This window comes from Cyclopterus lumpus, chromosome 11, assembly GCF_009769545.1.
Source record: "Cyclopterus lumpus isolate fCycLum1 chromosome 11, fCycLum1.pri, whole genome shotgun sequence".
NCBI classification, from domain to species: Eukaryota; Metazoa; Chordata; class Actinopteri; order Perciformes; family Cyclopteridae; genus Cyclopterus; species Cyclopterus lumpus.
Genome location: NC_046976.1, coordinates 845067 through 858547, shown reverse-complemented (window position 1 = coordinate 858547; position 13481 = coordinate 845067). Strand labels below are relative to the sequence as shown.

The 13481-nt window shown below is 40.3% G+C and overlaps 1 protein-coding gene across 1 annotated transcript; it reads right to left on the bottom strand.

Annotated features, from left to right (window-relative positions):
- Positions 1–3386: 3386 nt before the first annotated feature.
- s100v2 (S100 calcium binding protein V2) lies at positions 3387–11367 on the bottom strand. Its single transcript, XM_034545186.1, has 3 exons — positions 11260–11367; positions 6290–6421; positions 3387–4849 (listed from the first exon to the last, which is right to left on the bottom strand). The coding sequence occupies exons 1-3, from the start codon at positions 11266–11268 to the stop codon at positions 4682–4684; spliced, it is 309 nt and encodes a 102-aa protein (XP_034401077.1). The 5' UTR covers positions 11269–11367; the 3' UTR covers positions 3387–4681.
- Between the last annotated feature and the right edge of the window lie 2114 nt (positions 11368–13481).

Below are 13481 nucleotides of genomic sequence, written 5' to 3'. Positions count from 1 at the left end.
TATTCTCTGATGAAGCATATCATCTTGATTGTTGTTGTTGATTCTGTCAGACAAGTCTTGATGTGGATGTTTGAGTTCAGTATCTGTACTTTCAATATCACATACTGGATATTAAATTGCATTAAATTATACAAATGCATTTAGTAAACCGTTCTGTTTTTTAGTTGGAGCAGTCGGCTGGAACAGTCATTTTATTATTCACTGACACATCTGCATAATCTTCTGTAAGCTACATATTCAGTAAACAATAATATAATATTATAATTATATAATAATAATTCACAATCTCTTCACTTCAGCTGCTCCACAGACAAACCATGCTGAAAGCCTGTGGATTTACTCTTATTGTCGTTCAGCTTTCTTTGGCAGCAGGAATGAATGTTGGTAAGATTATCACACTTGTCCACAAGCTTTAGTTTGAACTAGATGCTATAGTGCTGCTGTTTGAATGCATATCTTTGTATGTGGCATTTTGCTGAAGTCTGTCAGGAAAAGGAAATTAGTCACATTTTTAATGGTAGTATATCCATATTTAATGAGCTAGCGACAAGTTTTTCATTGGGCTGTTTTGACACCAATATTTGTCCGAATATGCTCATGCTTTACAACGCATGAGCATATTCGGGTCATTACTCTTATCATCACCAGGCATCATTTTACACTAACTGCCTAAAAAGCATTGGAATGAGATTCAGACAATAGCTTTCATCTATGAGTTCCTTTGACAGGTCGGAGTGTTCAGAGGACTCCATTGGCTCTAATCCAGGAAACAGGTGAGACACCACATGATGGGAGGGGAAACAGCTGCATACTATAACATTGAGTTAATGTCTTTGATATACTTTACATATTTGTACTAATACATACCTGTACTAAAACTATTTGATCGGTCACCATCAGAGTTATAGGGACAATATATCTTTTTAAATCATATCAGACCTCTGTCCCTGTATATTGTTTAACTGTTCCAGAGTAATATGTTGATACAAATATCTCACCAACTATAACATGTGTCCAATCAAACTAATTTTGTCCCTGTCACTGGCTTTCATTGGAAATTAAAAAGGTGTTTAGAGGGCATGTTACAATTCCTACTAATTTAAGTTAGTGCATTGATGTTATTGATGTTGTCTCGTTATACACCTATATCACTTATCAATTTCCAGGGAATATCTTCGGAGGATTCCACCAAGGTTTGACCCACTCCACCCTGATCCTGGAGGCACTGGAAAGTGGCCAACATACAGAAACACCAAGTCAAAACTAATGAGCGCAATTAACAAAAGAGTAGATTTGTGGTTTAGAGGATCTCAGATTTTGTCTGAATTGTGTCAAATGATAACTGAATCCTGGAATCCTGTTTTTCACGTACTGTGTTCCATTGATCAGACAGTACCTGCTTGTGTTGGAGGTACGTGTCTCATTAAGGTGGCCATCCCAGTACATTTGACTCAGGCAGACAGTTTTACTTTTGGACATGACACATTTGAGACAGAAATGATGTGTAACTTACAACCTATGACCTTTGGGGAAGGAGTTTACATTAAAAACAGCCACCAGACAATAGTTATTATGGAAGAGGACCCTGCCGTGATTGAGGCAGCCACTTACCTCTTTGAGAGGCATCTCACTGTATCAACTTTGCTGACGTACCAGAAGGGACTGCTACATATGCTCAAGGGAAGCCATTCCTTTTCTACTCAAAATCATGATGTCATACTGGTTGGCCATGGCAGCAATGGTGCCAATGGAACAGTCCAGCTAGCTGCTTATGGCCCAGAAGAACTTGCAAGATTTGTGTCGACCTTCAAAAATGAAAGCACTTTTGGTCATTTTGGCACCATCAGCCTCATCAGCTGCTGCAATTGCTCCGGTCTCAGTGTGGAAACTCAGCTGCACATACACAACTCCTTCCTGTCTGGTAGTTCTGATGGAGAAATAATGACTCGGACTGACAGAGTCTGGAGGTCCCATGACCACAGCAGAGAGTTATTGCTGAACTAGACCAAAGAGGTGAGCTGCTTTTGAAAGTGGAACTTGGCTGTTTTCTGATTATGAAGGAAAGGTTTTGTATCTCCAGACACTGGAGTGGCCAAATCACCCTCAAATGTCCGTTCCAATGGAGCTGCGCAAAAAGTACCCTTCTATAGATTGCCTAGAGGGACTTACTTGGAGCTTATTCTTTGAAGAGAATGAAAGAAGGCGTGCTCCCGATTACAACCCAGACAAAAGACTCCAGAAAGCAATTTGGCTTATAAAGCCAGAATCAGAAGAAAACAATATTGTTTTAAAGCATATCAATAACATTCAGGATCTACTTGTGGAGATACGATACAATGCCAAAGAGGAAGTTGCATCAGACCTTTTACTACGTTCTTAATGATTGCATTTACAAAGTACACAGGACAAATCTAAATGTAAGTCTGGCAGGCAAGTTCATCAACACTGACAATCAAGCTGACATTGAATATTTCCATGATCATTTCAGTGAGCAGCTAGGTGAGTTTTCTCTGCAGGAGCTGAGACATGGTCTCAAAGCATCCAAATTCAATGGTTTCTGTCGCCAGACTTTCTAATTCCAGCAGTGTAACTACAACTGTGAAAGATGGGGTCGCTACTTCATGGCTGCAATATTTTCATCATCTGTGTGTAACTTCAGAACCTTTTCGCTTTTCCTTATGAGTGTCATAGGTTGTGAAGTAGGCCGCTCACGGGGGACTGACAGCCCCCAGTGTACAGCATATGTTGGAGTAGACCACCCCATGGTGACTGACCAACCCTGGCCTGAGCATCTGCAACGAGGATCCTATGGCTGTACCGTTGATAACTATGGAATGGCACCGCGGAACAGACAGATTTGGTTGGATCAGATTGTTGCAAAGGAAAATGTCCTGTACATCAAATCCAAACAGCTGATGAATTCTGTCGACCATGACGAGCAAACAGAGCTGGACATCTTTGGAAGAGTTAAAGTCATGAACAAGTATGTGTTCTCATCTTATCTTGAATTCTTTGGAGGTACACCAGAGGGAAAGAAACTCAAGAGAGGATGTACTCCCCCTTTCCATCAGAATTTAAATCTGGATTATTGCGTTTTTGTTGCAGAGTTGGCTTTAGTATTCTTCTATGCAGAAAGATCTGACAGAGATGTTGTATTCTGCCTGATACTGATATGATACATTAATACAGTGCTGCATAATATACTTATACTGCTTCAGCTTTGAGACTGCTTCAAATGTGACTGTTTAAATAGAAAGGCGAGTGGGAATGATCCTGATAATGTACTTAAAGCAATAAAACATAACTTCTCCAGCAGATCCCTCACTTTTTCATATAGACTCTTTAAGAAATATATTTCTTATAAATCAGTAAATGATTAAACAATATCAAATTGCAGTACTAATGATTTATTTGTATGTTTATTACATCATTTTTCTTTAGGTGTCACACAGGTCAGAATACAGAGAATTACAAAATATAAATACATAGAAAATGCAGGCTTGCACAGTGTAAAGCATTACTTGAAGAAACGTAAGGGCACAAAGCACACAATGTAAGGTGTTTAACATGATTAGACATTTAGTATCTACCCAAGGTACACTGTTGTGTTTTGTTACTGACACACACATGGTCAAATTCAGATGATTAGTATCATATATTTATAGACAAGGTTTCACATTTGAAATGGCCATTGCTAAGACAATAACAGATACTGTGAATTGGAGCCAGTTCTGCACAAAGAAAGAAAGAAATTCTAAATGATTTAAAGCTTCTGAAGGTAACCGCGTTCTTCCTCAATGTTTCTAAGGATCAACTCTGTTGGATGATACATGCTCTCATACTTCAAATGGTACTCGTGAATTAGCATTTCTGAAATAGAATAACCGAATAGAAACTGTGGTTTACTAGTGAGATGACAAAGTCTCTATTCTTGTTCTCTCAAATCTTTTCCATTTGATGATAGAACATTTTCAAAAACTGTTAACATGCCAGTTTGAGGTATAATAAAATGTACTTATGAAGTTGGGAATACCAAAACAGAAAGCCGCTCATCCTCCTATTAGTTTGAAGGCACCATGAATCAATATTATACATGGTAAAAAAAGTAACTAAGAGTATGACATTGCCCGATGCCTTTTTCACCAGTTAATTCCCAAATGAGCTCTTGTTGAATTGTCTATTAGGGTTTGAAGGGTTCAATATGCATCAAACTAATTTGATTTACTAATCTGTTTTAAAAAGATAAAGATGATGGAGGGGTCTCTGCCTCTGTCACCCTATAACATGTGCAGGGTTTAGAATCAAAAACTAACTGAAAATAATTCATGATCACCAAATGGCTAGAAATCAATATTATCTGGTACTACATATGAAGATGATTAGATTATTTTAATGTATGGTTGTTGTTGAAATTGTAGTTAAAGTAACATGCAGATTTGGGACAATGTGAGAATTTGAATGTCAACTAGACTGAATTTGAACTTTAACTGATGTAAAGGCAGAGGTGTGATGTAAGATAAAAGATCACAATATAAAAAAATTTTTTATGTTTGAATCAGAAAAGTGTGAAACAGCTTGCTTTATTGTGCTATACTTTGTATTCTGTCCGACACCTGGTTAGGAAAGTGATGTGCATCTTGTTACTTTCTTTAGTCGATCTGTTGGGCTGAGAGTTTGTACTTCACAGGAGGACACAGCTGCATGAGGAGCCCATCTGCTCGCTGAGGAAGTTGTGCTGTTTGGTGGCTACTGACTGGATTAAGTTCCAGAACTGCTTGAAAGAGATGCCCTCGCCGTCACCCACACCCATCTTCCGCAGGATGTCCCCGAACACGTCGTCTGAAGGGATCTGTTTGGTCATCATGAGCAAAGTGAGAACAGGTAGAAATTAATTGTGTGTTCACTGTGAAAGTGAAGGCGCTATCCACTAATCACATATTTACTCCCACCCTAAAGGCATTTTAAAAGCTGTTCCCACATGTCTGTACACATGACATCTATTGCTTCTGTCCATCCTCCTCTGTTGCTCTCCTGAAGGGTTCTTACCTTTTTTCCCTGTGAAAGTTTTAGTTTTTTGGTACTTTATTGAGAACTTATATTACAAACGCACAAAGTACACAGACATAAAACTCAGTGTACTTTAATAATCTTTATAATGTGTTAGTGTACCTTCGTGTAAAGGTTTACGTTACACCGTTAACAGGTTACACATCCGCGACGGCTAAGATAATTGTTGACTCGCCACATCCTGCCTCCTTGAGATCGGCTTTTCTGCTGTTGCCCTTCAAAACAAAAGCTCAACATTGAGCATGAATGGAGAGGGGCTTTCTGCTGTTGCCCTTCAAAACAAAAGCTCAACATTGAGCATGAATGGAGAGTGGCTTTCTGCTGTTGCCCTTCAAAACAAAAGCTCAACATTGAGCATGAATGGAGTGGCTTTCTGCTGTTTGTCTAGTTCCAGACGCATTTTTGAAGAAAAAAACCCCTGAGGATTAGTTACACTTAAAAAACGCCTTTTGTCAAAGTGAGTTGGGCAAAACAGCACAGGTGATCAAATGTACGTAAATAACAGGAACAAATTATTCAATGCAGACATCAAGCTCTTTCTCTGCTGTTGAATGATGAGGGGAAAATGATATGCTTCATTATAATTAAAAAACGCTCATATCAACCTTTCATCTGCCTGTGTCCGTTCCTAAAACATCTACTGGCATCAAGACAGAAAGGTGGCGGTAGATGAGTGCTGCGAAAGTCCTTTCAAGGAATACTCAACCAAAAATATAGGTCTTGAATATCAAACACTCCCGGTAGGCTTGAAGTGTGGCTCTGAAAAGCGTGTATCTTGCTATTTGCAAAGGAAGGCAGTCTTAAATGCACTATTGTTAAAAGTGATTCCAATGGTGACCCAATTTCAACACTTAACATCCACATACAACATAATAACCACACTTAATTAATAGCTATTTCACTTGTGGCAAACACATATTTCCCATACATAAATTATGCAAGCCACAAATATTAGAGCCAATTTTCAGACCTAAAGGGATGTTGACATTCAAATAACACATTTTAAAAACGTATAATACTTTAACAAACCTTGATTGTGTATTAAATCCAAACGTGGATGATGTTTAACTGAGCCTATATGATATATAGGTTGTATGTGTGTGTGCATGAGGCCTGTGGGACCTTTGTGTGAGGTGAGAAATATGAGGTGCAATGCCAGACCAAAATGCTGTAGTCAATAGCAGGCCCAGCGGGAGCACATGGACACTGCCAGCAGTTTTACCTTGACCAGATTAGACATCTGGGAGGACAAAAGACCTTTGAATTCATCGGTTTTCAGAGTTGGAGCATTGTCAGCTGAAGCAGAGTGGAACTGGGTGACCAGCGTGTTGATGGCCTTCTCCAGGTCTGAATGCTGGCGAGAAGAAACAGTCGGAAGACAAATGAAATAGGAAGGTCAGCATACTGGTGACTTTGATCAGGGGCATTGCCCTCTGAAAGATTTTGCCCAAATCTCTGTGTCTGCACACAAATAAATGAGAATCCAAAATAATCTTCCAACCTAAAAAGGACAAAAAAAGAATTTAGCATTGTTTTTACGAACAGACTATTGAGCACTAGGGTTGGAAATGTGTGTGTACTCACAACAACTAAGAAAAGAGATCACATTACTTCTGTATTAGCTTCTCTGCACTGGCACCCTGTAAATTCCAGAATCAAATTTAAAATCCTTCTCACCTACAACGCCTTGATTGGTGATGCACCATCATATCTTAAGGAGCTTATTAGTAGCATATTAACCCACTAGAGAGCTCATAGTACCCCACTAGGTTATAGTGAGTCGGCCTCCTGTCATGGACCTTGCTGATGCGCCCTGCCCCCCCTTCTCTCTACCGCCTTCTGTTTCATGGATTGTGGAGTACATACATTCTGTCATATTCATGTAATGTGTTTATGTAACTCTGTATCGCTGTTCATTCTGTACACATGACATCTATTGCATCTGTCCATCAGGTGTATAGTTAAGGCTGGCTCAGGTGTATAGTTAGGTTTGGTTCAGGTTTATGTTAGGGTTGGCTCAGGTTTATGTTAGGGTTGGCTCAGGTTTATGTTAGGGTTGGCTCAGGTTTATGTTAGGGTTGGCTCAGGTTTATGTTAGGGTTGGCTCAGGTTTATGTTAGGGTTGGCTCAGGTTTATGTTAGGGTTGGCTCAGGTTTATGTTAGGGTTGGTTCAGGTTTATGTTAGGGTTGGCTCAGGTTTATGTTAGGGTTGGCTCAGGTTTATGTTAGGGTTGGCTCAGGTTTATGTTAGGGTTGGCTCAGGTTTATGTTAGGGTTGGCTCAGGTTTATGTTAGGGTTGGCTCAGGTTTATGTTAGGGTTGGTTCAGGTTTATGTTAGGGTTGGCTCAGGTTTATGTTAGGGTTGGTTCAGGTTTATGTTAGGGTTGGCTCAGGTGTATAGTTAGGTTTGGCTCAGGTTTATGTTAGGGTTGGCTCAGGTTTATGTTAGGGTTGGTTCAGGTTTATGTTAGGGTTGGCTCAGGTTTATGTTAGGGTTGGCTCAGGTTTATGTTAGGGTTGGCTCAGGTTTATGTTAGGGTTGGCTCAGGTTTATGTTAGGGTTGGCTCAGGTTTATGTTAGGGTTGGCTCAGGTTTATGTTAGGGTTGGTTCAGGTTTATGTTAGGGTTGGCTCAGGTTTATGTTAGGGTTGGCTCAGGTTTATGTTAGGGTTGGCTCAGGTTTATGTTAGGGTTGGCTCAGGTTTATGTTAGGGTTGGCTTAGGTTTATGTTAGGGTTGGCTCAGGTTTATGTTAGGGTTGGCTCAGGTTTATGTTAGGGTTGGTTCAGGTTTATGTTAGGGCTGGCTCAGGTTTATGTTAGGGTTGGCTCAGGTTTATGTTAGGGTTGGCTCAGGTTTATGTTAGGGCTGGCTCAGGTGTATAGTTAGGGTTGGCTCAGGTTTATGTTAGGGCTGGCTCAGGTGTATAGTTAGGGTTGGTTCAGGTTTATGTTAGGGTTGGCTCAGGTTTATGTTAGGGTTGGCTCAGGTTTATGTTAGGGTTGGTTCAGGTTTATGTTAGGGTTGGTTCAGGTTTATGTTAGGGTTGGCTCAGGTTTATGTTAGGGTTGGCTCAGGTTTATGTTAGGGTTGGTTCAGGTTTATGTTAGGGTTGGCTCAGGTTTATGTTAGGGTTGGTTCAGGTTTATGTTAGGGTTGGCTCAGGTTTATGTTAGGGTTGGCTCAGGTTTATGTTAGGGCTGGCTCAGGTGTATAGTTAGGGTTGGTTCAGGTTTATGTTAGGGTTGGCTCAGGTTTATGTTAGGGTTGGCTCAGGTTTATGTTAGGGTTGGCTCAGGTTTATGTTAGGGTTGGCTCAGGTTTATGTTAGGGTTGGCTCAGGTTTATGTTAGGGTTGGCTCAGGTGTGAGGACAGGGTTTTGAGAGAAAGCATTACAAAGCCTGTGAAATCAATACGGCATGCTCTCAAATTTAAAGACCACACTCTTGAAAAGGAAACCTGCTCTTTAGTTAGCTAGCTACTTGCATTAGCGAAAGCAACAGTTAGCTTGTTTTAGCAACCCTTAAGGACTTTATAGCTAATGGCAGAATGGATTTGGACTTGGCTTCAGTAGCAACAATAGCAAATACAAGCTTGTTACAGGTTTAGTGTCTTTTCAAAAATAAACTTCCGTCTTCACAGGAAGTTTAGATGGCAACACCACATACTCAGGTTGGGGAAAAGAGCTTAGTTGACGTTAACTTGACCGACTAACAACTCACATGTGGTTAGGTTTCGGCAACTAAACCACGTAGTTAGCTTTAGGAAAAGAGAGCGGGTGATGTTAACTCGACTACCGTACATGAATCACGTGACTAACAACACTAATAACTTACAAGACTATCATCTGACATGACAAAATGTCATCTTTACTTTTAGTTTTGCACAGGAAATGAATAGCGGTGTCAAATCCTGTTATGAATGGGATTCGCCCTTTATTTGATCTACCGGCATTCATGCAGTTAGCTATATTGTTGTTATACTGTTGTTTATAAGTTTCTTAAGTCCTATAAACAAAAACAATCTACCACTTCGTATCACACAAGCTTCCTCAACAAAATGGTGTTATCAAAACATTTCGTCAACACGAAGAACACCAATCAACAGAAATGCACTTCTTTCCACTGTTTGGTGAGCAGCTGTCCCGTCCACGGCAGGTAACGTTAGCGATGGCATACATTGTTTGATTATAAGAACCATATAATCAATAAAGCTAATTGTTCAGCTGCTATATAACACTAACTTAAAACAACACAGAATATAATCTGAATAGTTTATAGCAATAACGATAGTGTGTTATTTAAACAATACTGCTGTTGCCTTTCAAGAAAGACTATTTGTTTACATATGCATAATAAAGCAATGTTTATTTATTTTTTTTCTCACAAAATAATCAAAAAGAACCAATAAGAGTATCGTTAAGGAACCGAACCGATAAGCAGTAAGGATCACATCCATATGATACCCATCCCTAATTAAGTAAGTTCATACGTTATCATAATGAACTTGTAAGCAGGGTTATTTGTTATGTACACATCCAGCTTACTGAGCAACATGATCATTCATATGGAGTGGTGTTTGTGTCCACCCGAGTCCTGTCTCTTTAGCTGCTAAATGCTCCCCTTAGTCCCTAGTCTGTAACTGTGTCTGTCCGCTGCTGAGCAGGTAGTGTACAGTGCACTCTAAAACCAAAACTATCAGCTAAAAGCGTTGGTGAGAATTTATTGCAACATCTTTTACATAACAACTTGAATTCAGTGTTGATTTCAATGTGCCTTCTAGCAGTATTAAATATGGTGGCCACGGTTATTCAATGCATGTGGGCCAACTGCTTTTTCAAAGCCACACCCTTTCTAACTGATGCACACAAGCTGCTGCAAGCCCACTTCACCTCAACAGAAACTATCCCACAGAGTCAGAGAGCACCAATATCCTGCCTGAGGACAAGGCAATGTGTTTACTGTAGAACTCTTATTTATATATATATATATATATATATATATATTGTCACTCAAGTATTATATAAAGGTTATATTACTCTGAAATACAAGCAGGACGCTTAGTAAGTTTAATAGCAGAAAATAGTTGTTTATACTTTTGGACTAATATTGGAAAGTGTAGCTGTGGAGAAGCATTTTGTGACTTAGTTTCAACGAGAACAATTGAAAACAGACTGTATTTTATAAGTTTATTTCCTCACCTAAATTCCTACATTTCTTTCCAGCTCACTGTTGATAAGTGACACAATGTCACTGCAGTGTATTGTTAGATATGCGCTGGTCGTGTGAGAAAATAATTTTTTTTGGGACAAAAAAAACTCCTCCCTACTGAAGATCCATGGACTTTATGTAAACATCCGGATTCAGAATCAGCTTTATTGGCCAGGTTTTGAGTCGGCCACACCCACTAAGAATTTGACTGAGATTGTTGGTTGCTCTCAATGTACACATAAATAGAAATACATTATAGACTAATGATTAGTTACTAAATAACCTATTAATCATCGACGGACATGTAGCAGAATGAAACAGATCCTGTAATAAAGAGGAAGCCATGCTCATAGGCACACTAGTGTTTTACATACAACACATGGACAGGTGGATGAACTCCACCTGGGCCCGATTTAACACTGAGACACGCCCCTGATGAAGTCAGATTATAGTCCAAGCTACACATGCTCCGCATAATATATGTTGTTCATAATCAAGTATTACTCTCACAGGTGAAAGATGCTTCTAGTATGTGTACATTGTTTCTAAATGAATCGCGAGACTGAGTGCTTCAGTGTGGCTTCTTCTCAGGGAGGGGCAGCTAGCAGCACCCGGCTCTAAGAAGTGGACGAGGCTCGTGCCTGTTGAGTTAAACTCGAGCTAGAGATAGGGTGGCACCCGGCTCTAAGAAGTGGACGAGGCTCGTGCCTGTGGAGTTAAACTCGAGCTAGAGATAGGGTGGCACCCGGCTCTAAGAAGTGGACGAGGCTCGTGCCTGTTGAGCGATCTGGAAAAAGTTCCTCCGCAGTCACGTGAGAAAGCAGCGTTTTGAGCATGAAGCCGTTCTTTCGTCACTCGACCGTCGACTGAACGAACTGAAGTTAGCTTGTAAAGTTCTTAAAAGTCAACATTACTAAACAGTGTCGAACTTAACGCAGGTTGAAGTTGTTCGTTTTAAAGTTGGAGTATTGTTCTTACCTGAGACATGTCGACTGTTGCTCTGCTCACTTTTCTTCTGCTGTCTGCCTCGCTGCTGCTGCTGCTTGTGTGGGTGGCGTGTTACTGACACGCGCACGCGCGCACACACACACACACACACACACACACACACACACACCGCCCCTGGCAGCGTTCCCGGAGCCTCCCTCTGCATGAGAGAAAAGCCAGGAAGAAGGCGCCACCTCCACTCATACGTGATATTATGCCAGAAGCTGCTGTGTGTTTAGTGGTTTGGACAAACGACTTGTAATATATGTTGATTATACACATAACATATGCATATTCCTGTGTAAAGGATGTGTTGGGATATTCCAGTGAGGCGCACATCCAAGTCAACAGACAACTCATAACACATCTGGAAACCTTTAGAAGAAGTTGGACGCTGTTGTTTTGCGCAATAACTGCAAGTTGAGGCTGGTATTGTACTTCTGCTCCAAACTGAGGGTTAACCTCTTCACTGCCAACCGTTAATGCGACATCAGCTTCCTGTGATACTTACGAAGAATATGCAGACTTTATGCGAGACATTCAGTTGTGTTGTTGGAAACGTTTCAAATAAAATCACACAGTTAGAAGGACACATTATGTATATCTTGTTTTGTGACTTCTTTCAGTGTGTGTGTGCGTGTGCGTGTGTGCGTGTGCGTGCGTGTGCGTGTGTGCCGACATTAGCTGGTCTCTCCAGTGTGGTGTTCAGGCTCCCCCCCTTCGCCTCCAGGTCCTTTAGTGTCTGACTGGAAAGAGTAACAGCCACACCCAGTCAAAGAAAACACAGTGGATATTCCCACTGTGATAGTGCTCTGAGCTGTTGACCATAAGCATGAACACATGGATACGTGAATGTACAAACACAGCCACCACAGCAATAAACATTCAGATCCCATGATATCAAAAAAGTGTCCAAATCACAACTTTAGGAGAACCTTTGGGCAACAAACTTGCTCGGTTGGCCGTATACTGTATTGTCAAAGGAGTCGCTGTGAATCAAACTCCAAAAACACTGGATCTCTTCCCATAATGCATCTCATAGTTGGACCCTCCCTGCAAGATTAGTAAACACCCACATCTTCAGGCATTTCTTTTGTTCATTCAAGCTGAGACACCTCTGACGACATCACCAGCTCCTCCTCAGAGGCCATACTGCTCTTTTCCTGGCTGGGTGGGACTAATCGGGACCAGGGAACACATCGTGATGTAAAGTTAGGGAATTTAACAGTGACTGCAGTAAAGTTATGTAAGCGGTTGTCACGTTGGCAAGAAACATTACAAGTGATTGATCAGCGGTCAATTATTTTATTTTATTAATTATTTTTTGTCATGAAAACATTCTAGTTATTATTCTCCACCAATTCTAAGCCCTTGTTTCTATTGGAAATTGCCCTTAGTAAATCAATATGTTTTTTATATATATTGTTAATGGAAGCAGGTGTCTCTTAATAATTAATTTCATTTGAGAGCAGATAACAACAAAAGTTGTTTTTGATTTTCAGGTAAGATCCTTCGACCGAGACAAGGTTATGTAAATGAGTAAATATTTATTTCAGTAAAGATATAAAGGTTGTGATACATTTCTTTAGGTCCTGTCCCCATGCTGTATCCTCATTTCGAACTGTACTTTTTCGTAAATCTCTTAATTGTCATAGGAGATAATGAATGCAAACAATAAATGCACAAACAAAAATTGCATAAATGAATTCAGAGAAACACCTACATTACATTATATGTATGTGACAGCTGTGACTGTCATGTCCAAGAAACGCTGTTAAGTCAATTTAATCAGTTTGTCTTGTGTCCATGTTGTCTCGTGATTTCCTGTTTTATTTTGAAAGTTAACTTTCCTCTCGTTTCAGGCAACTTGCTCCTCCCCCTGTTTGTTTCCCCTCTGGTTTGATTGGCTGCCTTGCCCCTGATTGTTTCCACCTGTGCCCTTACCTGTGTATATATTGTCTGCTCTCCCTTTGTCCTGGGCCAGTTCGTCTTGTCCTTTGTGCCAGAGAACCAGCGTAATCCATGCCATTGATCCGATGTGAGGTCAAAGGTCAGGGTTTTCGTACGTGTACAGATTGTAAAGCCCTCTGAGGATAATTTATAATGTGTGATATTGGGCTATACAAAATAAACTGAATTGAATTGGCCATTTGCCAGGTCTTGTTATTTTGCTGCTTTGTTCATGTTTGTTTTGTTTGTTTTTCCAGTTTAAT

Coding starts and splice junctions, on each gene's coding strand:
- s100v2 (XM_034545186.1), bottom strand. Junction 4,850..6,289: donor AGATGTCTAATCTGGTCAAG/GTAAAACTGCTG, acceptor ATGACCAAACAG/ATCCCTTCAGACGACGTGTT.